Source organism: Schistocerca piceifrons, chromosome X, assembly GCF_021461385.2.
Source record: "Schistocerca piceifrons isolate TAMUIC-IGC-003096 chromosome X, iqSchPice1.1, whole genome shotgun sequence".
NCBI classification, from domain to species: Eukaryota; Metazoa; Arthropoda; class Insecta; order Orthoptera; family Acrididae; genus Schistocerca; species Schistocerca piceifrons.
Window position 1 is genome coordinate 357,938,004 of NC_060149.1, and position 25,832 is coordinate 357,963,835.

Here is a 25,832-nt window from a genome sequence, read left to right on the forward strand (position 1 = left end):
AGGACAGCATCAAAAGCAAAACATGTAATACGTGGAAAAATAACACTAGATGATGAAGAGGCACAGAGAACAAGACCAATGGTGAGACAGCACTGACCAATGAATGTATTTGTGCTAAGAAGGACTGTGTTGATTTTTCTGTGGGAAGATAATGCCATGTTAGTGATTGTGTGAATAAGTTGCTGGCAAACTTTGAGCCTATGACCCCAAAGGACTTAGTTTGAAGCTTATCAATTATATGCTATAATTGATGCTTCCAACAAGTATGGAAACATTACTGGAGGCTAGGTTGAAGTGGGACTCGTCTGAAGACCTCAGAAAGATGACAAAGTGATTAAGACACTGGATCTAATTTGAGAGGACAGCCATTCACATCCTCGTTTGAGCACCCAGTTTTAAGTTTGCACTGAAAAGATAGGGTTGATTTCTTTCATCATCCTTCACCTATCCCATCTTGTGCTCCATCTGTAATGACCTCATCAGCAGTGAGACATGAAACCCTAATCTTCTTTTCCCTCCCTCCCTAATCTGAAAACATTACATTTTGTCTCTCAGTATGCTAACAGTAACTTTCATACAATCATTTCAGTTTGAGATGTTCGTGGCTCCTGAACAGTAGATGCTGATCTAATAGCATTCATGTCACCACTGCAGACAACAGTGTATCATTGAGGCAGACAAGTTCACGTTTTGCAGTGTTCCAGTATCAAGTAAACACGGGCAAAACTGCACTTATTACAGCCATGCGATGAAGATAGTAACCATGTCATGCCTTGCGCTGCACTTGTTAAAATGTTGAGGTAATTTCGTAAACCAATTTACCAGACATCGATCATTCCTACCCTGTTCAGACATTCTTATTCTGATATTGTCTCCTTTGACCTCAAAGCATCCAGGCAACTGCTTTCTTTTTTCTAGTTGGCTTCAATGTTCGCCAGCATTACACTGATCTTTTTAATCAAACTAGAGTGTGCACTGCAGAAACTGTGTGTAGGCCATTTCTTTATGATTTTACTTATTGTTGGTGCACAACTCTACACATCGTCTAGGTATGGCTGAATTATTTCTGGGTATTGTAAGTTTCATAAACATTAGTGTAACTGACAATATTATGGAAAGCAATATTAAATCAACAAGCCTTCTGTATCAAAATATATGTTGGTGAAGAAAATAAGGTGTAGACTGCTTTTTCAGTAAGGTTCTGGAATATGGATGTATACACATCCGCACGGGTTGGAGAAACACTGTAATATACAGGGTGTTACGAAAAGGTACGGCCAAACTTTCAGGAAACATTCCTCACATACAAATAAATAAAAGATGTTATGTGGACATGTGTCCGGAAACACTTAATTTCCATGTTAGAGCTCATTTTAATTTCGTCAGTATGTACCAATTCCATGACCTCCACGCTCTCCTGATCTCAACCCTCTTGACTTTCATTTATGGGGGCATTTGAAAGCTCTTGTCTACTCAACCCCGGTACCAAATGTAGAGACTCTTCATGCTCGTATTGTGGACGGCTGTGATACAATACGCCATTCTCCAGGGCTGCATCAGCGCATCACGGATTCCATGCGACGGAGGGTGGATACATGTATCCTCGCTAACGGAGGACATTTTGAACATTTCCTGTAACAAAGTGTTTGAAGTCACGCTGGTACATACTGTTGCTGTGTGTTTCCATTCCATGATTAATGTGATTTGAAGAGAAGTAATAAAATGAGCTCTAACATGGAAATTAAGCGTTTCCGGACACATGTCCACATAACATGTTTTCTTTCTTTGTGTGTGAGGAATGTTTCCTGAAAGTTTGGCCGTACCTTTTTGTAACACCCTGTATAGTATAGTAGGTGGACAAGATGATGATTCAAGAGAGAAAAATTGGAAGATGTAAGAAAATCATGATAGTATGAAGGAGAAGAGAAGATGAGGGAAGGAAAAGAAATCAGTTTAAGATGAGAGCTCAACTTTTGGCTTGTACATGTGACACACAAGCTAGAATGACCCTTCCCCCTTGTGCAAAGTGTGCTCTAGGAACTGGTATAGAACTGAAAACTTGTTATTTTCTTTCTATCTTCATACTATTATCTCTAAATATTAAGGATCTTACTGTATTTCCTTACTTTTCACCACTGTACCAGTGATTTGCTGATGACTAGAGTGTAGATCCAAGCTGGGAAAGCTGTTGCCTCACTTTTGTTTGATAGTGAGTAGTTCGTTCATTTTCTACAATGCAAACTGGCAGGAAGTACGTTTATAAGGAATGGGGCACGAGAGAGTAAGAATTGCCAGGATATGCAAGATGTTAAGGATGTTGGTATGTGGAACCTTACAAGGCAGAGGACAACTTTGCCGAATAAGTATCTGGTTACTCGAAGTTAGTCTCATTTCTTTCTTAAATAAGTACTAAAACTTCAAATATTAGGATAATGATAGACTTCCATCTTCTAATATTACATTCAGGAGGGCGACTGTTCAATCCCGCGTTCGGCCATTCTGATTTAGGTTTTCCGTGATTTCCCTAAATCACCCCAGGCAAATGCCGGGATGGTGCCTTTGAAAGGGCACGGCCGACATCGTGCCCCGTCCTTCCCTAATCTGATGAAACCGATGACCACGCTGTTTGGTCTCTTCCCCCAAACAATCCAATCCAATCTAATAGTACATTATCCTTTCCTTTTAACTCTGTCGCAGCCCATGAGGAAAGAGACTTTAACCTGTAGGGGTAATAATCCAGCTTCAATTTCATCATTTCTGTGCAGAGTTATCCACTTTTCTCTCTGTTGGTGCCGCTGACATTTATGCAAGTTGTATTCCTACTGATGTAACTGATTAAGCCAGTTATTCTGTAGTGTAATATTTCAGTATTCAGTAGTCATTGCTTTTTATGTTAATGAATAAGTATTCCTATCTGTGTTTCATGTTGTACGGGAGATATGGAAAGTTTTTTTTTATGTTAACAGGTCTCAAGAAGAACGGCAGGAATGGGTAGATGCTCTTCAGGCAGCTATAAAGGATTATACATATCGACAACTTTCCTTCCACAAATTAGGTGCAAAAGATAATGACAATTTTTCTGAAACTTTTAAACTGGGAAAAGAGGTAAAAACCATTCAAATCGCTTTGAAATATCAATATATTTGCAATTGTTTTGTTTGTGACTGTGTGTTTTTACGCACATTAATATGTGTTTATGACCAAGTAGTTATCAGTTCAAGAATCAGTAAATGTAGAGGTTAGAGAGATCTTTTAAAGCTAATGGAGAGTATTGCATCTACTTATTTTCTTAAATGCTGAAGAGGCCATCAACCATATTAAGCAATAGTATATGGTCTGTTTGTTAAGGTGTTATTAATTATCCTATTCCATAGGTCCCTGTGTGGATTCAGGATGGCCGAGTGACAAAGTGTCAGTGTTGCGTGGCTGTATTTACTGTAACATTCCGGCGACACCATTGCCGAGCATGTGGAAAGGTGTGTAGTTTCCAGTGTGTGCGTTTGAAGCTCAGCCTTTTGTTACTATTTAAATTGGGTTACAACTGTCAGTCTACATTTTATGTACTGGTAAAGTTCTCTTTGATTAACATTTTTACTCTTTATTAGTATGATATGTACTTCAGAGTTCTGTCTGTCATGTAGTAATCAAAATCTAAAAGTTTTTGTTCATGGCGCTATCTGCTTATCCATTATTTACCTCCTTAATTCTTGTTTTATTTTCCTTATTTCTTATAATGATATAGGGCTACAAGTTCACCCATCCCTGATTCCTGTCCACTTATTACATTTTCCACAATGCAAATTGGTTGTGATAAATGGTTTATGACAAGGACTGAGAGGAATTGGTGTAACGACAGCCTTGTTTAAAAAAATTTTTTTTTAAAGTTAAAGCAATACAGAAATGAAAATTCGTGGATAAAATAAAAACAGTGGTTGAGAGCACAACTCACCACTCGCTTCTGAGATGGAGAGTTGAATATGAATAGGGGATTACAAACATGCAATCTTGTTTTCTGTTTGTCAGTACCCATATACCTCATGTCCATGGCCTTGCCGCCATCAGACATTGCCTCTCCCTTTACCCTACTATTTTATTATAAATGTGAGGATTTTCACCCTTAGACACACTTAAAATCATGATGGCAGCCTTCCATGCCAATTTGTTCCTGGGCCGCTTGTCCCTCAGTGAACCCAAACTAATAACCCACTCCTCGGTACAGAGTCACTAATTTTCTTGTGGACTCACAGGAGATAAATAGTCTTTTCACTTGAATTTCCTTTTTTGATCTTCCTCAACATTGATGTGTACCTATCCAATAGGTCCACAGTAATGTCTGTACATATTAAATGCACCAATACATCAGCCGAATTTCCTCTCTCAGATTATTAACATTTCCTACTGTAAAGATACATCTTCTACAGCCTGCAAACTTTTAGGCTCTGTGTAGTCAGAGACTAATAATATTTATCCACAAATGCTTAAAATCTTACCAAGGCTTTTACAGGTAGAAAATATATTCCACATATTGTCCATAAACTTATCACTTGTGTAACATCCCAATTCTATCTTGACATCTTCCTCCCACTGAACACATCTTGTTGCTGGCTTGAACAACTCAATTACACTGTCTACTAGTGCACCAGCAACCTTATGTCACGTCTGTAGATGAGGAGTATAATTTTCTAGATCCTTCCCTTCCTACGTCTGTCCCCACAACCCCACCCCTAGTTTGTGTCCCTCACTCACAAAATCTGTACAATACCGGGTGGTTATAATTAAACTTCCCCAATTTAACACATTATAACACGGAAACTAATTACCGTACAAGTACCAAACTTGGTAGCATTAATGTCAAGAGTACGAGGTGCATGATTTCCATCCCATTCCAGCTATGGTCACCAGGTGCTGTGATCAGTCATCGTGATTCATAGCCTCACCCACCTGACCAATCACAATGCGCTTGTTGACCTGTCAGCATGAGCTTGGACTAAAGGAGCAGCATTTCAACTGTAATGCTGCAGCTGCACTTCGAGAATATCGCTGGTTGAATGGATTACAGAAGGGTCTTCTTTGTCCACCTGCTGTGCAGAGCATGGTGAAGAAGTTCAAATCAACTGGAGAACTGGGCGTCACTCCGGGAGAGGCCAACAACCGATTGCACCACAGGTGGTTGATGAAATCACTGTTGCTATGGCAGACAGTGCTGCGTACAATTCCTGATCGTCAGGCATTGTGCATGCTGTGTCACGACAATTGAACGTCCTGTGGTCAACTTTATGGAAGGTGCTTAGAACCATTCTCAAATGGTATCCATACAAGATCCATATGGTACAGCAGTTTGCACCACAGGACGCGCAATGACATGTTGACTTCGCTCTCCACTTTCTCGGTACTACACACTACATACTGGTATGTAATGACATGATGTACCATAGCAGCACATTAAAAGTATTTCAATAGAGTTCATTCTGCATTATTTCTCTTCCCCCATGTTCTTGACATTAATGCTACCAAGTTTGGTCCTCATATGGTAATTAGTTTCTGTGTTATAATATGTTGGGAAAGTTTAGTTGTAACCACCTGGAATATTAGCCTATTCCTGTGTCATCCAGGCACTCGGCCCTATGCTTCATGGTTCATACTCACATGAATGACTCGTGTCTAATACCTGTCACATGTAGTCAGCATTGTGCAGAATGTTACTGGTACATAAAACACCAGACAATGCTGCCCACAGTTAAAACTTTTCAGTATAGAGTTCTTTGGACAGGTTGTAATTTTTGCAGAAGTAGCATTAAATTGCTGTAGCTTTTGTCTAGTTAAGGCATCAATGTATAAATGTTCTTTTCTATTGTCCTTTAAATTGCGTTGTACTTACACATGTGTTATCTGTACAGTAATTGTAGCAGTAGTCTACTACTACTGCTGCTACTAATGATGATGGTGGTGGTGGTGGTGATGATGATGATGATGATGATGATGAAAATAATAATATGTTCCATTGTTCAAAATTCACAGTTCAGATTTGTTTTCAAGTAAATCAATATGACTCTGCATCAACACTGTCAACACATGGTGCCCCGTATACAATAATTTTTTGTTAGTCATTTTCTGTTCTATTTTGAATTCCATTATTTATTTGTGCATTTATTGACGTAACCTGCCCATTTATGCAGTTATGCTTCTAGTAACCTGTGTTTCTAGCAGGTATAGCATGTTCTGTTCCAAATCCTATACGTAACTGCTGTTCCTCATGAGTAACAGACCACAGACAGCCACTGTTCAGTCAGTCTTTTATCATTATCATCATCATCATCATCATCATCATTATTATTATTACTACTACTACTACTATTACTACTACTATTAATTTTAATTTTAATAAATTACTCATAGACAGCGTATTCCACTGAAGGAATGGTTTAAACTCATAGCAAACTTTTTTTGCAACAGCCCACTCTCAAAAATTCTTTTGTGCATCTGTCATTTTGTTATCGCAGTGTTCTTAGCTGCGGACTTATTTGTTTTCATGTTTGCGTTTCAGGTCGTCTGCAGTAACTGTTCAGATTTCCGAGCTCCATTACAATACAAACGATTCCAACCAGACCGTGTTTGTGTAGACTGCTATGAAAGTCTGTTGGCAGGTACATTTCTACTTTACTTCTACCTTTTCTCTGTCTTGTTTTGTGTGACATCAACCACATATAAATTTGGTGTGCATATGAAATTTATCTTAGCCCTCGTTCCCCTTCACACAGAGCCATTGAGAAGCACTTCTCAGTGGTGCTTCCACTGATAAAGCATTTGTTTAAATGTGAACCTTCAAACGTGCAGTGCCACAGAGCTTCCGTGGCACTCAGTGGTGGACTATCGCCACTGCTGGTGGAACATTGCTTGCAATAGCAGCCTTCACACGATGTCGCTGGTGGGTCTGCTAAACGGCCAAGCAGTGGGTATCGCCACATGTTAACAGTTGGCTTGTGACACATTGGGATTTCTGCTCACTATTATTTGGTACTATGGTCAGTTAGGTCATACTACTGCTAGAGATGGAAGTCAATATGGAAGAGTTCATCTGTGAAGCTGAAAAACATCCATCAATATGCAACAAAGAGTGTGGGGAATATTCAGATAAACTGCAGAAAATTAAAGTTTTCAACAGACGTTGGAGGCAAAAGTTCTTCAGAGATGATGATGATTGGTGAATGTGACTCACATTTCCTCCTACTTGTGTTGGGTCTGTTGACATGTTATGTAACCCACAAGTGCACAAAGTGTGCTCAGATATGTATCTGTCTCAGTTATGAACAAAACTGTGCAACACACAGCAAGTTTTTATAATAACCTCAGAAAATATGTGGAGAAATATTCAAATGCTGATCAGAAATTGTGCGTTCTTTAGCAAGAATGTCCAGAGTACATTCAACATATCTTCTAGCCATACGGAGGTTGCATCTGAAAACTGTGTGAAAAGAAATTGCCTCCATATTAACACAGTAAGAAAGATTACATGCTGAAACCTTAATCATCAAGAATTACAGGAGGGAAGTAATCACAGCCTTCAGACAACTGCCTGCTTTGAGCAAATGTAATTTCATTGTCAGTTACCTTCCTATGAAGCGATGGGATCTTGAATTCTCAAAACTTTGGTAATCGTCTGTTTGCTCCAATGTCAATCAATATGAGTCTGTGGAGGGAATAACACATGACCAGGAACAATGTTGAGAAAAAGTTTTTGTTGTGATAAAGTGACCCATGGTCAGCTGGCTTAGTGACATGTGTATGTTTACCTTTTGTAGCCACTATGGAATTGGGTACATTGGTAGCCTCTTTTAAAAAACCTTTAACTATTCTTCCTCCGAGAAATGGTGATACCTTAACCTTACTTTTAAATTACTTCTATTCAGTTCCCTTATTCAGTAAGAGAAGTAAAAGAGAGGCATCCTGCTCATCAGACACCATGATGCAACCGAAACACAGCAGCACAGCAGCAGTGGCAGATCAAAGCAACACAGTGCAATGACAGAGGAGCCCCTTCTGTCTCCAGTAGCAATGTGCCCTACCGTGCCCTGTGAAAGCTCAATGCACTGCAGAGAAGTGCTTCTCAGTGGCCACTTGTGAAGGGGCCCTCTTTCCATTATATACATGAAATGAAACTTCTATTGCTTTATAGACTTCCTCCAGTCTGGAAAGATGGTGTAGTAATGAAGTATTGAACTCATGCAATATTAGTTCAGATCTTAGTCTTTAAATCCCAAATTAATTTTCTGTAATTTCTGTAAATAACTTAATGTGAATTACATGTTTCCTTCAGAAAGAATACAACTGACTCTTTTCATCAGTTTTGTCCAACTAAGCTAATGCTCTCTCTCTCTACTGATCTTGCTGACTGCAAGAGTTGAAACTTTCTTGTTGTTGTTCTAAAGTGGAGTGTTTATTAATGGTCTGACATCTTAGGGTCTATTGACATTTAATTGAGACACAGTACAGGTTCTGGTTGTAACTTTACTGCTAGACACACAAGCAGATGCCTTCATCTGCTGTTTAGAATTATTAATAATGTTTTTATGATGTAGGGGAGAAAGATAATGACTTGCCAAACAATGAAGTGTTAAATGATGACTCTGATAAGTTGAACAGAACCACTGTTAGTTGCAGCTGCTGAGATACAGTAGTCTTATTTCTATTTTTTATTAGCTAAAATTCTACAAATAAATAAACATTGACTGCCTTTCACACTTTTGCTTCTATGTCATCATAGTATTTGCTGTATTTAATTGAGATTCCACTTTGCAGAAGACAAAGTTTAAGTGATAAGCAGTAAAGTTTCTTTAGGAGTTTGTGTGGCCTTTTGAGAAAATAGGTCCATTGATAGCTTTCAAAGTTACCTGTATACTGTTGTTCATATGTACAACCAGTGTCTAAATACTGTTTGGATGTTTGCGTTTTGCATAACCTTCCCAGTGTCTGCTTACTAGCACAGTGCACTGATGATGTACCTAAAAATAAAGTTGTCTCTTAGTTCAAAGGACAGAATTATAATCAGTACATCATTATTTACATACTGATGACCCAGGACATTATTACCACCTCCTTAATAACAAGTCAGTGTACATTTAGAACACAAAACAGCAACAGTTGTGTGTGACATGGATTTGACAAGTCCTTTGTAGGTTTGCGGAGGTATGTGGCACCAGATGCCTGTATACAAGTCACACAAGTTTCATAAATTGTGGGCCAGTGGTTTATGAGCACAGAGCTGGCCCCCAATAGCATCCCAGATGTGTTGAGTGTTCAGATCAGGCAAATTTGGTGGCCAAGGCATTATGAGTTCACCATCATGCTCCTTAGATCACTGTAGCACAGTTCTGGCCTTGTGTCATGAACAGTTATCCATTTGGAAGATGCCATCACCATCAAGAAAGATATCAGGCATAAAGTGATTCAGGTAGTCTGTAATATTGTTTATATTGACCACAGCTGCCATGGTGCCTTCAATGATTACCACAGGTCCGATGCAAGCCCAGGGGAATGGCCCCCATAACATAGCATAGCACTGTCCACACCGGCCTGCATCTGTTGTGCAGTGTGTGTTTCAAGCAGCTTTTTGCTTGAATGATGCCATATTGATCCATGGTCCAATCTTGATGATTCCATGCCCAAAGAAAATGTAATTGATATAGTTGTGGAATCAACATGAGAACACACGGGTTGTCTGCTGCAGAGCCTCCTGTTCAGCAATGTGCACAGAGTGGTGTGCTCTATACCACATATGCGTGCACTGCCATTGTACATTGTCATCAGGTCAGCCACAGGTCTGCCCTATCATGCTTTACATAGCAGACAAGCCTCCTTCCTTCATGTCCGGTGATGAATTACGGATGTCCAACACCAAGCTGCCTACTAGTGGTTTCACCATCCTTGAGCGCCACTTTCCCTAGATCTCTAGAAACACTCAACCAACTTCACCGTTTCCTAGACGTACAATCTTAGACATAAAAACTGACTGCTGGCCAGCTGCCACAGAGACTAAGTCGGAATCATTCACTTAAGGTGGCCAATAAACTCGACCACCCTTGACAATGCTAAGTCCAGCCATCTGCACAACCTGGCAACACTGTAAGATACGGAAGTGTCAGGAGGAAGTGTTGTCTATTTCCAAGACGTGGTCACGTTGTGTGAGCCCGTGGTCTAGTGGTAATCATCGTGCATTTTAAACTTATAGTCATGCGATCCTGTCCAACTGTATCTTGTTTTTTTTATAACCACATTTAGGCCCTCGTCTAATGTTATGATTCTGATTGAACATCAAAGATAATTTGTTTCACATTCTACCCACCAGTAATAAGAAACAATTCTGTGGGACAGCTTGTGACTGCAACACGATCAGAACAGCATATGCTCAAGCATTTCCTCGTGTGGCTACCAGCCACCAGCTAGACGCCACCCGCTGCCTGAAATCAGGTGCTGCCCAGGTGAACACAGCACAATGCTGTAAGTGCATGTATCAACTGTCATTTTCGAATTTGAAGTTCTAGTTATCATCTTGCAGTTAAGAATTGGATTTTGCATACTTGAAAATCATTAACTACAGTTAAGCATTATAAAATTTGGTCGCAAGTGGAAACAGGTGTAACATCTGCAACACAGTATTTACTTTCGGCATGATAGAGGGGTGAATGCAGAGGAGGCAGCTACAAAGATGTGAACTGTGTGTGGAGCGAGTGCTTTTGGGAAAAATACGCCAGAAAAAGATATTCTTGTTTCAACAAAGATCATTCTGGCATGAAAGATTTTCCACAGTAAGGAAGACTCGACTACTGATGTAAGTGATGGGTTACCATTTAACCATCGTGCAACATTTGAAATCAACAGGCAAAGTTCCGAAGACTGGTGTAGGAGTACTGCTTGCTCTAATTCAAAACAACAAAAATCAACAGAGTGACTATTATTGCAGTTTTCTTGAACATCATCAGGTACTTCATTGAGCATTCCTGTGCAGTACTGTTACTGGTGACGAGTTATGATGCCTTTATCGTTAACTTGCTAATAAATGAAAGGCTGAGCCCTACCAAAAGACGTAAACATGAGCAGAGAGTAGTGAGAACATAACATTTTCCATCTGATAGCACCAAAAGTGTGTTTTGCACTATGAATTCTTCCCCAAGGGTGTGTCCATCACAGCTCACAGCTGAAATTTGTTGCCAACAACTGAGACACCTTTCGTTTGCAGTGTATCTGTGTAATTGATTGGCACATGTGTTGTTCAATGGACAACAATCATCACTGGACAACAATCATCACTCTCACTGGAATCAATGACTCTCTCTCTCTCTCTCTCTCTCTCTCTCTCTCTCTCTCTCTCTCTCTGTGTGTGTGTGTGTGTGTGTGTGTGTGTGTGTGTGTGTGTGTGTGTGTGGTTTTTTTCACGCACATTCTTCGGAATCAATACTATTAACATTGGAGAAACAAGCAACAATAAATATTGTATCAAATATAACTGTAAAGTATTTTAATGCAATGGCTAGTTACCACAAACTGAAGTTTTACCCAACCTATGTCCTGCATATTACGTTAAGTAAGTAATATCGTTAGCAGAGACAGTGCGCTCCTGTTGCGGCTTGCGACAAGTACAGCGATTAGCAGTGCCCAATGACACTGCGATTTGTTTTTGTCGGCTGAGCATGGACACTGCAGCAGATGATTTACCATAAACAGAAAGAAATCACTATGGCTCTGACTGCAGTGAGCGGACATCACTGCCTGTGTGTTCTTATAGTAACAATGTGAGACTCTACTCGCAGGTGCCATGGGGCAATTTGAATGGGTATCATGTCATTAGTCATCAGAATATTAACCAGTGATGAAATGTACACTCTATTGAATCCCAAGACAAACTAAAGTTTCTGGGAATCATCTAAGTCATTTCCTCTTCTCATACCATAGCTTTTGTTTTTAGTATGAAGTGAAAAATAAACAGTTTAGGGTTCTGAAGCATAATATGACACCAGATTCTTATCATAGGCCCTATCGGAAATGCAAAAAGCAGGGAGCTCTCCATTCTTTTATCCAACAGTCTGTTTCCTTTCTCATGCATTACTACCGCTTGCAGATTCTTATTTAAGGACTTGCTGGCATAAAGTTCTTCAGCAGAATGAGCCTTATGTTATTGTACTAATTATGGTATGGAAAAAATGCAACAAAGACGATTTCCCCTAGAGCAGTGAAGATATTTGCACATGTCTGTATTCAGCAATGACTGCCAGCTGCCACAACACTTTACAGAATTCATGCTGTGGGCAACACAACTGTGAGTGCACTTCAGGCTTCATTCAGTAAGTTGTCAGGAGATGGATGAAACTGTCAAATTAACATCGCTTTCCGAATCATAATCAATCCAAAATGAGGTTTTATTAAGATAGTTCAGTGTTCTAGCAATTACACTTTGATAATTCCCATATGAATATTCCGATATCCAAGAACCTGTTAGTGTGAAACCGTCGGGAACTACTTTAATATCAAACTGCAAGAACTCAAGACAGTACGTGGACTCTCCTGTTTGCTGGGTAACCTCTTACTGTTATTTAGGATTCTCTCTGCCCTAGGCAGAATGCAAATGAAACTTCACGTTCATGAGGTGCTTTTTGCTATTCTTGTGAAACATCAGCAACTCGTAATCACTGTGAGTAACAACTGTGCGATGATAATGGTACAGGTAGTCAGTGTATGCGGTGGTGTTATGTTGTCAAACTGCTTACAGTAACGCTTCTCTTTATTTCTTCTCGCTTCTCTTTATCTGGTATCAGCTTGTGTAATCTGATTTAACGAACATAGTACTCCATTCACGAGCTGCTAATGATACAGTATGACTACAGAGATTATCGATCAGGTATTACATTAATTCTGCAGTGAATTGCTTGACAAATATTGATGTCAGCTATGCAGCTGAAATGACTCACTGCACAGTTACTCTATGTTGCACTTGGTTAAGTGATCAGCTCTCTGCAATCCTGCTTCTACTGTTCATAAATACTTCTATACTGACCATTCGTTATATGACTAAATATGTACTGCAATCTGATTCGCATGTATGTAACATGGGTTAGCGCCGTCAGAAAGCAATAACTAAGGAACGGATGCCGTTGAAGTCCCGTTATATTGATGGCAAGACAAATGTCCGCAAATCACCTGTATTGCCTCAAAAAATAATTGCATCTTAAATATCAAAGGACAGACGTCAACACTGTCATAGGGCATTGAAATACAGCAATAGTGGCAGATGAAAATTTGTACCCGACCTGAGTTCAAACCTGGACCATTTGCTTACTAGGCACATGTGCTGACCATTGCACTATCGAGACACAACAGCCAACCTCCCTGCAGGACTTATCTACACACTCCTTGTCAGATGCGAACTCCCATATTTGCTGCATACCACATACACAGTACACCCCCACCCCTCCCCCTCCATCCATTATTCCACACACTCGCAGCCATACTGTATTCCCGCGAGGGTTCGGACTATGACATGCATCTAGCAGTGAAAACTTCCGATGGCCCATTGAGACCTAAATAATTATACAAGATATTTCAGGAGGAATAGTAAATATTGTAGGAGGTGGTAGTATAGACAAATTGCAGAAAAAAATGCCACATAATGTGTGTCCAATTTTTGAGTACATATAGCTGGGTTCAATGCATTTTCATTTAATTTGTTGGTCCTTACAGGACCCCATTGTCTGCACTTCCTTGAAAATGAGCTTCCAGCATTATTGGAAGAGGTTCATTATGTTGTAAGAAAGCATATGTTCCTCCAGCATGACGGAGCTCCAGCACATTCTAGTCATCATGTGACACATCATCCAAACCTAACATTTCCCAGAAGATGGATCAGTAGATGTGGGCACTTTTCTTGGACACCGAGGTCCCCGACCTTATCCCTTTGAATTTTTGCCTGTGGAGATGGTTGAAAGGCAAAGTCTACAAAGAAAAAGTAAACGCAAGAGCCGATTTAATCATTTGGATTATGAATAGTGCAGCCCTCATAAAAGTACACAGAGATGACCTCAGAAGAGTTACATGTGGTGTTATCAAGATAAGTCAAAAGTGCGTTGAAGATGGTAGGAGAATTTTTGAAAAACAACTTTGAACATGATTTGCCTTTGCTTTGAGTATGTCAGGGTTACGTACTAACAGCTGTATCTCTATACTCAATAAAATGCGGACACATTTATATGGAGTTTTTTTTATGCAGTTTGTCTATACTACCACATGCTACAATATATACTGTTCCTCCTCAAACATTCTGTATACACACATGTGTGTGGTTCCTGTTCGTTCAGATATCCACAAATCCGGGTTTGAACCTGGTCAGGCACAAATTTTCATCTGCTGCCGTATCTGTATTTTAATGCACTGTGACAGCCTGGACATCTGTCCTTCAATATGTAATTGATTAACAAGGCTATCTGTTTCGATTCATAGCGGTTTGTTCTTACGGACATGTCCGAAAGAAGTCACACACACACACACACACACACACACACACACACACACACACACACACACACATTTGCATCTTAAATTCTGTTCAGAAAATGTTTGGCAACTCAGTGATAGTGATGGACTGGAACTTCATTAACCTACTCATTTCACTAAATATAGTTGTAATTTTCTGAACAATTCATGTTTAATAAGTGATGGCGATTTGGAAATTTTATGTTTGTGGGATGGTTACTTTTTATGTTAGTTACAGTGTCCCTCGGTGTTTACTTTGTGGGAAACCTGCTTCTTTCTACCCTAGCCTATACTACAGCAATGAGTGAATGTTCATATTCTTGATACCTCACTGGACGTGCTACTGCAACTGTAGCCTAAGATTCAAATCCCACTGGAAAATTATATTTTAAGTCAAATGGTTTTGCTTCTCCTATAATGTCATTGAAAACGATCACAACGAAATTAAGTATAGGAATCCTATGAAACCCTTGAGTTCATACTGTGCAGATGAAAAAAGCAGTTTTTCACAATTATCTGATGATACTTGGTGTTTGTCAGATTCCACTAATTATGACTACACTATTAATTGTTGGTTCACAGACACTTTTCTGCCACTTATTGTAACTCTTTTTTGAATGTTAGAGCTGGAAGAATAGAAACATCAGATTTTTGCCATATGGAATATTCGAATTCACCTTTAAGTCTTCACGTTTCTAGCAACAGCAGAATATCCGTCAGAAAAGCTGACAACAAGAAGCCAGGGCATGCCTGTGTTCTGGTGGGTGTGCCAGTGACAGTGATTTCAATAATAATATAGTATACCAAAGATACGTTGCCAACTCAACCACTGGAGAAGCTCCAAAATTGTGAATCGTGTCTGGTGAATACACTTTCAATGTTTCGGTCTGATTAAGACAGACTGTAAAATGCAAATAATTGTCGCAGTAATTAATTTATGACATTTTGTTTCCACTCAGTGCATCGATGTATTACAAGTAATGACACTCTAGCCCCTAAATCTAGTTACTGAAATGTGAATAAGACTCATTGACATATAATGAGGATATTCCAGCCCTTGCTGCCCACAGCTTTGAGATGAAGCTATAGTCACTTCCGAGGTCACTCACAGAGCACATCAGGTGGTATCCTTCCTGGTAGTGTAATTGAAACTTGGCAACAACACAGAATATGTTTGGCAACTGTGTGACCAACGAGTTACTTCCTTGATGGCACAAAACTATCCTGCTAAATTCACTTGATATTATCGTGTCATTTGAGTTGAATAATGTAAGTGATTTTCTCTTGAGATGTGATATATGGATATCAGTTAATGCTTTTGAGTCCATGAAAATAGTTCCAAACGGGAAATACAACTACTCTCATCCCGTATGTTGTGATTTAGAGCGGCTGCTGGACCAATAAGTAAGACACAGATGCTGCACCTCTTCTATAGCTCTGAGGTAATGTGCTTGCCTACCAGGTGCAAGCTACTTTTGTTCTCCTTTTGAGACTCACTAAAAGCCAGATATTTTATTCTTTTGTAGCAGAGCTACAAGCAGGCAGATAGAAACTCAATAAGGGAATTGTAAGACGACACTCGAGAAAAATTCGTCTTGCTACTTCATAATGCCACTTTTGTTTTCTGCCGACATATGTTTTGTTGTTGTGAATACATAATTTTATCCATGAACTGCCACATTTTTGTAATACTTGAGTGTGACACATGACAGGAAGTAAATACAGATCTTTTCGATGTTAAAAGTCACTAATATCCTACTAATTCGTGTTAAAATAGGCACAATTCTCTTACAGACACTTATTGCTTTATTAATATAGACTGCTGTCATGATGTTTCTGTAGTAAGTTGAATTTAATTTGTATTAGTACAGTGACTATTTTAATTGCATTTTCCATTAGTTTATTGAACGCAAGAGTAATCATCAAAGAGAAATTAATCAGCAACTATATTCTTTCACAATATCTAAAACAATCTGACTATGCTGAAGTAGTTTACAAATTCTACGCCTGTAGAAACCTACTGGTTCTAACAATGTCATTAAACCAGTGCAGTTTGAAGAGAAATGTCATCTAGAAATGAATTGCCTTGATGGTTAATCGATCAAGAATGGGAAAGGTAAACATTTACTAGTATATGATCAGAGGGACAATTTCCTGAGAGTTGACTTCCCTATCAATCTCCTGGGTAGATTTGTTTCTCAAACCAACAGAGTGCGTTATCATACAGTAGCACATGTGATATAGTTTTGTTGGTCGATTTTCTTAGACTACGACCAAAAGGTGTCTCAATTGTTGGCAACAAATTCTAGCTGTGATACACACACCCCTGGGGAAGAATTCGTAGTCCAAACACACTTTTGGAGCTATCAGATGGAAAATGTTATGTCCACACTACTCTTTGCTCGAATTTACATCTTTCGGTAGGGCTCAGCCTTTCACTTCTTAGGAAGGTAACGATAAAAGCATCATAACTCGTCACCAGTAATAGTATTGCGCAGGAATGCTCAATGAGCGACCTGATGATCTTCAAGCAAACTGCAATAATAGTCACTCTGTTGATTTTTGTTCTTTTGAATTAGAGCATGCAGTACTCTTACACCAGATTTCTGAACCTTACCTGTTGATTTCAAATGTCACATGATGGTTAAATTATAATCCATCACTTATATCAGTAGTTGAGACTTCCTTACTGTGGAAAACCTTTCATGCCAGAATGATCTTGGTGTACACAAGAATATCTTTTTCTGGCGTATTTTTCCCAAAAGCACTCGCCCCACACACAGTTCACATCTTTGGAACTGCCTCCTCTGCATTCATCCCTCTATTATACCAAAAGTAAATACTGTGTTGCAGATGTTACACCTGTTTCCACTTGTGACCAAATTTTACAACGCTTAACTGTAGTTAATGATTTTCAAGTATACAAAATCCAATGCTTAAGTGCAAGAGGAGAACTAGAACTTCAAATTTGAAAATGACAGTTGATACATGCACTGACAGCATCTCGCTGCGCCCACTTGGGCAGCGCTCAATTTCAGGCGGCGGGTGGCGTCAGACCGGTGGCCGGTAGCCGATGCAGTGGGAGGAAACACTTGAGTGTATGCTGTTCTGATCACATCACAGCCACGAGCTGTCCTGCAGAATTGTTTTTGGAAGTATTTCTTATTACTGGAGGGTAGAATGTGAAACAAATTATCTTTGATGTTCAATCAGACTCATAACTTTTGACAAGGGCCGAAATATGATTAGAGAGAGAGAGAGAGAGAGAGAGAGAGAGAGAGAGAGAGATACAGTTGGACATGAACACGTGACTATAAGTTTGGAATCCATGACGATTACCACTAGACCACGGGCTCACACAACATGACAACATCTCAGAAATAGACAACACGACAACATCTCAGAAATAGACAACACTTACGCACCTTACAGTGTTGCCAGATTGTGCAGATGGCTGGACTTAGTGTTGTCAGGGGCGGTCGGTTTTATTGCCAGCTTAAGTGAACGACTTGGACTTAGTTTCTGTGGCGACCAGCCGGCTATCAGTTTTTATGTCTAACATTGTCAGGGGCGGTCGGTTTTATTGCCAGCTTAAGTGAACGGCTTGGACTTAGTTTCTGTGGCGACCAGCCGGCTGTCAGTTTTTATGTCTAACACTGTACATTTGTAGGTGCCAGGCCGTAGCGATCTGCCGTTAGCCAGAGTCACTTATGTGAGTCAATTCCCTGTTTTGTTGACCATATGGCCAGTAGACTGATTTCCCATTTGTTTTCTGTTTGGTTTGTAATGAATCATTTCCTGAGTGGCCATATATGACAGCCCTGTTCTCTATTATAAGTCAACTCTACCAGTTTTCAGCTGGAGGGTGAAGGGAGTTTTTGTTTGTCCTGGACATGATGAGCCAGTCTTCCCCTAATCCTTCTTAAATGGATTGCAGTCAGAGCCAGCTAGGCTGATTTTAAGAATGAGTAATTCCCCTTCTCCATCACAGTCCTTGTTTTCCAACACCCATCACTTAAAAAGTTCTTTAATCTTACCGGAAAGCAGCACCTCACAGAAGCTTTATTAGCATGAGCAGGAAATGGTCAGTGAAAATGTTTCCTTTCTGCCCCTGATTCTGATTAGGTAGAAGTGAAAGTGAAATAATAATATTGAGCAGCTTGGAAGCTCGTGAAATCAGGAAGTTGATCAGTGGTCCTCCTGGGTGCTGCAGTCATGGATTCCCTGGGATGGAGGTGCTGACTGGAGAGTAGTATTGATTTCTGTGTTTGGAGACTTAGTGATCCATGAAGTATTCCTTCCAGTATTGAAAGCTGAGAGGTTGGTAAGTGCGATTCCCATGCATTGATATGGAGTATTCAGTGTTTTTCATATTATAGTGTTGCTTTTTGGCATGGGTGGATATCCTTAGTAGGCAGAGTTCTCAAGTTGGTTGTGGAGTTGAATAGCTAGTTTGATAGTTGATGTTTTACTCAACAAAATGGACTTGGCAAGGTTTTCAGTGAAGCCTGTAAATTATATTTGTTTCTTGGGGAATTGGAGTGTGATGTTTTGGTACACTCTTTCTGCATTGACTTTTAACTGCATTCCTGATTTTTTTTTTGTTGTGGAGAAAAATGGCAGGAGTGTTTAGGAGCAAGCTGCAGGTGGTGTATGGACTGTTAGTGGTGTAAATATTCCAGTCCAGAATCTTCCTGATAGAAGTTGGATTGCTACAGGACATTGACATCGGAGTAGTGAGAAGTTTAATCTTGTCTCAGGGGTCAAAGTGAGCTGGCAACCCTTATGCAGACATTATTTTACATGTGCAGAAGTACAGAGAATTAATCTGGGAAATCTGTGTCACTGCCTAAGCTACAACATACAGCAAGAAGTACACTTTCAGGTGTCACCTGAAGGTAAGGTAAGGTCAGGTCTACAACTAGAGGACAAGTGTAGAAAAAGAAATTAAGAAAAAGACCAGGAAAGCTCAAAAGGTTGAAGAGAAGAGACTAAGGGAAGAGAAAAAGAAGAAAGCGAAGAAGAAAATGTAAGAACAAAAAGGAAAAAGAAAAGAGGGAATAGGGAAAGGAAAAAGGGATGAGGGAAATAAGGGAGAAAATGGTAAAAGATGAGAAAGAGAGACAGGAAAGGGATGATAAGAAGAAGAAAGAGATAATGCAGGGAATAGATTCAGTTTATGCAGTGAGAGAGGAAATGACATAATAAATCCAGAACCTGGCTGAAAAAACTAAGGAGGTTTTGAATGGGTATATGAGAGAATAGAGAGAAAATCAGGGAGGAAGTGAAATCTCAGAATTAAATTTTGCAAGGTGGACATGAAAATAGAAACATTATGTCAGGATATGATTCCCATTCAGCATAATTCAGATTTTATGCACAGGGGTAGGCAGTCAGCCTTTTAATAAATTCTGGGGAAGTTCGAGGTGACACCCAATAGAATTTCTAAACCAGTTTGTGAGACACCGACAATTACAATGATCAGGACTTATAGGCAGTTCAGAATTTGGTGGGAGAAGAAAAACTAGTCGGTAAATGTTTGTGAGTAGTTTAGTACCTGAATTCCAAAAGAATCAGGAGCACTGCCATTACAGTATCACTTGTGGGAACCATACCAAAGTAGGTATGGAACACAAGAAAAGTATGAGTTGCAGTTAGTAGAGAATACACAGATTCTGTATGTGGCTTTTGAATCATAAACATCAGGAGGAATGGCAAGAGGAACCAAGCAAAGAATTATTGGAAACAGGTGTAACATTATGGAGCCTGATCATGGGGAAACTCCTGAACATTATCAGACATACTGGGATGTTTCAGAGTCATGGTATTTCTGAAAGCATAAGGTCAGAAAAAAATACAGGGTAAATTCATAATTATAATCATGGAGCAAGGGAAGGATGAAAGGCTAAATAGAATACAGCTGGTTGTATATGGCAAGAGAGAGGAATAAATTAAAGAAATTTTACTATCAAATGTTCAATGATATATTGTTCTGTAGATCTCAGAAATTCAAACCACTGGAGATTTTGCATACCTGAACATGTAATCATGAAAACCGCCAGGGCATCTCACAAAAGTGTGGTGACTTTGGGTCTTCCAAAGTGAGAAATATACTATCCATGTCTTTACACTCTACCTATCACTGAGACAAGTATGTAAAACAAAACTATGTGATATCTTTGCCAAGTAACTAAGTCCTATATTCAAAGAGGGGTGGGAGAGATGCAAAATATTATTCCACAGTATCCATTCAAACTGGTGTGTGTGGATCTGGCAGGACCTTTACCGAGTGGCCGTTTGAGAAGGGCTACCAGAAAGGCTTTAATGAGATGTTTGTTAGTTTAATTTTGTCTGAAGGTAGCTGTGCAAAAGGCAGTCCTGTTGGCTAATGGTCCGCAGTTTGTTAGTAAGGTGTGAAAAGAGAGATTGAAAGGGTTTGGGATAGGAGAAAGTGCGGTGAGCATGTGATTCAGGAAATCAGGCATTAATTATGAGCAATGTTCTGGTAGCACAATACTACGTGGCCAAATATTCTGAAAAAGATAAAAAAAAAAAACTCTTTAAAGGTCATACCTCCTGAATCTACCAGTGTTGTTGTGGAGGAAATTGCTTTCAGGACAAAGCTCTCATGCTGGTAGAAAGAGAAAGTAGCTTATCCTCCATGGTACAGTAGGAATAGAATCCATATTTGTGAAAAGCCAGCTAGTAAGCAGCACCTTACGGGAGCTCTATTAGCAGGAGTGGGAAATGGCCATTGAAAATGTCTGTATTCTGCTCCTGATTATGATTAACTGGAAAGCTTGAAAGTGAAATAATTTTGTGGAACAGTTTGAGAGCTCGTGAAATCGAGTAGTTGGGCGGTAGCCCTCCAGGGTGTTGGAGTCATTGACTCTCTGAAGTGGAAATGCTGATTCAGTAGTAGTTTTGACATCTGTGTTTGGCAACTTAGTGATCCCTGAAGTATTTGTTCCAGTGTGGAAAACTGAGAGGACTGGCAATAGCGTTTCCTGTGCATGAGTGTGGAGTGCTCAAGAGCTCTACAGTTTTTTTATAGGAGAAAGTTGCTTTTTAGTGAGGGTAAACATGGTCAGTTGGTGAATTTATACAAGTGTGTGGTAGGCCGAACATCTGGTACAGCTACTGAAACCTCTTGTTGGTTACTGACCACACCAAGTTAGGAATGGCCAGATACAGTTATGCATCTCGCAGTGCTGTTCAGAATGTAATGTGCATTCACCTCAGCCAGACTGACAAGTCTGCAGTGGCAGAGCACAGTATCAATGAAAGACACATGTTTGTTTGTAAACAGTCAAAGCTGCTGTGCATGCCAACAGGTTCTCGGGTTCAGTCATCAAAGAGACAGTGGAAATTAGAGTACATGACAATCTTGTCAACTGGGATAACAGTTTTCAACTGACTTCCACATGGGATATGATGTTAGGAAAAAATACATCAGCAACACTCTGATGTGTAAGTGGTAGAGGCAGCGGGTAGAACAGACAGCCAGCACCAAGACTAGACACCTGGATGCCCCCTTCTACCAGTGGTGGGACCCCCACACCACCACTTGTCATGGCACGATTGTCGCACCTGTTGGGTCCTTGGAAGAGGAGTCTTCAGTCCAGTAGCTATAAAGAAACTTAACTGGACATAAACCCAACACTTCACCTAAAGATAATGAGTAGGAAACTCATTGAAACATTGCGATGATACAATGCCACGCTGATTTACGATATTGTTTATTTTGTATTTGTCCATTTTCATTGTGAAGAGAGACTGGTACCTGTAGCCATCCAGGGTTTATTTAATGACTTTCATTATTACATTTAATTATCTTTTAGGAAAACTGTTTTCAAAAAGGGGTTAAAACACAACAAATTTTTTAATGTTTCGTTTAGAGCTAATATTAGGCTCATCATAAACTTCACCTCGGCCAACATTTTTTAAGCTTTGTTTAAAATCTTCAGCAGTTTTGTCATAAATCATTCTCATTGTTTTTTGATTGTTTTTGAACTAACTGTGCATCATAATCTAACAATCCATTTACCCCAAGACAGGCATGTGTTTCTTAATTTCCACTTGTACGACTAAGTAATCTATAAGGGAACTACTATCTGGAGCAACTTCATTAGGGAAATTTATGACTGGTACTAAATTATAAGTGGCTAACAGCACCTCATGATTGGACCTTCTTCGTCCGTGAAGTATGCTGGAATTGGAAAAATAGTGACCACAGAACCCATGTATGATTAGAGTTATGTTCTTTCATGCACTCTTAATCTGTTGCACACTGTTAAAACAACATCTGTACACATTCTTTTTCCGAGTTACCTAGTTCGTTTTTAATCTGTCAGGAATAAAAGTGGAATATCTTTTGTGTAAAAGTGAGATTGTTTGAGTAGTGAAAGAGCTATATGATATGATTTGCTGCCAGCAGAGAATATAGACAAAAGTTTTTTTTTATATACCAAAGGAAAAAAGAAGGCAGGAAGTAATCTGATGAAGAGCAAATATAAAATGGAAATGAAAACTTATGCTGGGAAGCAAAGTGGAAAACACAGTAAAAAGTGTATCCTAAAAAGGAAAAAGAAACTTGGAAATTTGTTTTTGAAATTTAGCTTGTTATGTATCAACCTTGTTCATAATTTATCGCGGTCTGATTATTAAAAGGCAGTATAGAATACAGGACATAAAGAAATTAAAAATGCTGCATTTACATTAAAGCAATTCTAAATTGTCGTAGGGGGCAAAATATGTCTCTAATATTAACCTTTTTTTTTTTTTTTTTTTTTTTTTTTTGCTGTAGAGTTTCAGAATGAGGGAAGAATGAAACACTGCATTGAAACTGAGCTGAGAATAACTGACTATGAGGAACTTGGTCAAAAATACTGTGAAATAAAATCACATTTTAAAAAATTGGGCTCCAATGGCCGAAGGAAGTTTAAGAAATACGTTCCACAGCGACTGCTGGAGGTGAGTCTTTCAAAGATTACTGTGTCATTTAGCATGGTAGTGACGTTTTTATTAACTGCTCCCATGTATTACAAATTTGCTTTCCAAACAAACAATTGCTCTTTTCTGTATATTAGGATACCTTAAGCACATGGCTTTGCCTAAAATTTGCATTATTAAAGTGTGTGTTTGATATAGAGCGATGTAAAAGGGTGAGGAAGTTTTTGATATGAAAAGGGGATATCCCTCACTACATCTGTAGCATACAATAATCTACACAAGTCCCTTGGGTGTGGCTACATGACAAGCACCTTAGGGAGTTCTGTGAGTGCAGTGGTTTTCAACTCTTTTCCTGGAAACACTTCCAACTGTTCTATGGAAGAGATGTTGTATATTTGAGTCATATTATTCATTTTTGGCAGTCATTTATGTGATACCACCTTCATGGAGTCAGTATGTTCAATCTCACAATGTGTCCCATATTTATGTGTAGTTGCAAGTTCATTGCAAGGTTTATCACAGTATGTGGACAGTCCCCATAACTTTTCAGATTTTAATAGTTCAAAATCTTAAGATTCATAATGTATATCAAATCTGCTGTGGCTAAAAGTGTCATTTCATCAGTTTGTCTGAGTTATTAGTCCTAGAAAGTGAAATGAATGTGATAACTGGATCATCACGTCAGTGTTCCTTTGTATCAATAGTTATTGGCTGTATAATATAACAATGAAAATAATCAGTTATTGACAATATAATGTAAATGGATAGATAAAAAATCTATTCACAAAGTGGCAGCAGGAGAACACAAGCACAAAAATGTTTAACTTTTACAAGCTTTTGGAGCCAGTGGCTCCTTCTGGCAGAAGAGTTGAAGGGGAAGGAAGAGGGGTGAAGAAAAAGGGCTGGAGAGGTTAAGGAAAACGGGTACAGTTCAGAAAAGTTACCCAGAACCCTGTGTCAGGAGAGGCTTACCAGATGGTATGAGAAGGAATAACTGATTGTTGGGGACTGCACTGGACGAGATTTGAAAACCTTAAAGGTGGAAGACAGGGCAGTATGCAAGACAGAGATTACTACTAAAACATCATACATGAGTTAATAAGAGTGAAAAGCTAAGTGCACTGTATGTAACAGAGGTGGGAAGGGGACAGCAAAAAATAGACAGGCCAGGAAATGACAGATGTAGAAAACAAAAATAGAATGACGAAAGTAGTAGTTACTGTGAATAAATGCTGAGAGGGAAGGAATTAACATATATTATTGCCAGGTTGGTGGCGAGAACCAAGGACATGTTGTGCTAGTTCCCACCTACAGAGTTCTCAGAAACTGGTGTCTGGGGGAAGATTCCAGATGGCATGTGCGATAAAACAGGCACCGAGGCCATGACTATCATGTTGTAGAGCATGCTCTGCAGCAGGATATAGTGTGGTGCCCTCTGCCTATGCCCATGCCCATTTATCCTGGCTGATAACTGGGTGGTAATCATGCCAATGTTAAAGTCTAAACAGTGTTTACTTATCAGCTGGAATATGATGTGTTGTTTCACAGGTGCCTCTCTCGTTGATGGTATATGTTTTTTCAGTTTCAGGCCTTGAATAGGTGGTGGTAGGAGGTTGCATAGGTCAAGTCTTGCAGCGGGTACCATCACGGGCAGGGCAGGGTCGTCTGAAATACGTGTCCATGCCACTCCGACCACACAACTTGCTTGTTACCATTGATGCCATTTCCCTCTATACCAGCATCCCCCACGTACATAATCTGTCTGCAGCTGAACATTTCCTTAGTCAATGCCCTCCTGATTCCATATGTATGACATCCTTCTTGCTCACTTTAATCAACTTTATACTTACCAACAATTACTTCACATTTGAGGGGCCGATGTACAAACAGATGCGGTGTACAGCCATGGGAACCAGGATAGCTCCTTCCTATGCCAACCTTTTCATGGGCCACTTGGTGGGGGCTTTCCTGGGGTTCATAAGCCTTCAGCCCCTTGTTTTGTATAGATACATTGATGATATCATTGCCATATGGACTCATGGTGCAGCTACCCTGTTCAAATTCCTGGAATCTCTAAATACTTTCTCCCAATTAAATTTCATTTGGTCATATTCGGAATCCCATACCTTTTTCCTTGACATTGATCTTGTCCTTACCGAAGGCCACCTACACACTTTCACCCACATTAAACCTACTAACAAACAACAGTACCTACATTTTGACAGTTGCCTTCCTTTCCATGTCAAATGTTCCCTCTCATATAACCTTGGCATTCAAGGCAAACATATTTCTTCAGATGCAGACTCTTTACAGCAATACACCATCATACTCACCTCAGGCTTCACTGGATGTAATTACCCCAA

The 25,832-nt window shown here is 39.5% G+C and overlaps 1 protein-coding gene across 6 annotated transcripts in view; it reads left to right on the forward strand.

Moving 5' to 3' along the window:
• Positions 1-25,832, forward strand: part of LOC124721160 — a 191,943-nt gene that overhangs the window by 157,513 nt on the left and 8,598 nt on the right. For all 6 annotated transcript variants that reach the window (XM_047245987.1, XM_047245985.1, XM_047245988.1 and 3 more), the window contains 4 exons: positions 2,967-3,105; positions 3,375-3,476; positions 6,545-6,644; positions 23,324-23,490. In XM_047245987.1, the coding sequence (XP_047101943.1) occupies positions 2,967-3,105; positions 3,375-3,476; positions 6,545-6,644; positions 23,324-23,490 (508 nt within the window). The remainder of the gene's footprint in view (positions 1-2,966; positions 3,106-3,374; positions 3,477-6,544; positions 6,645-23,323; positions 23,491-25,832) is intronic.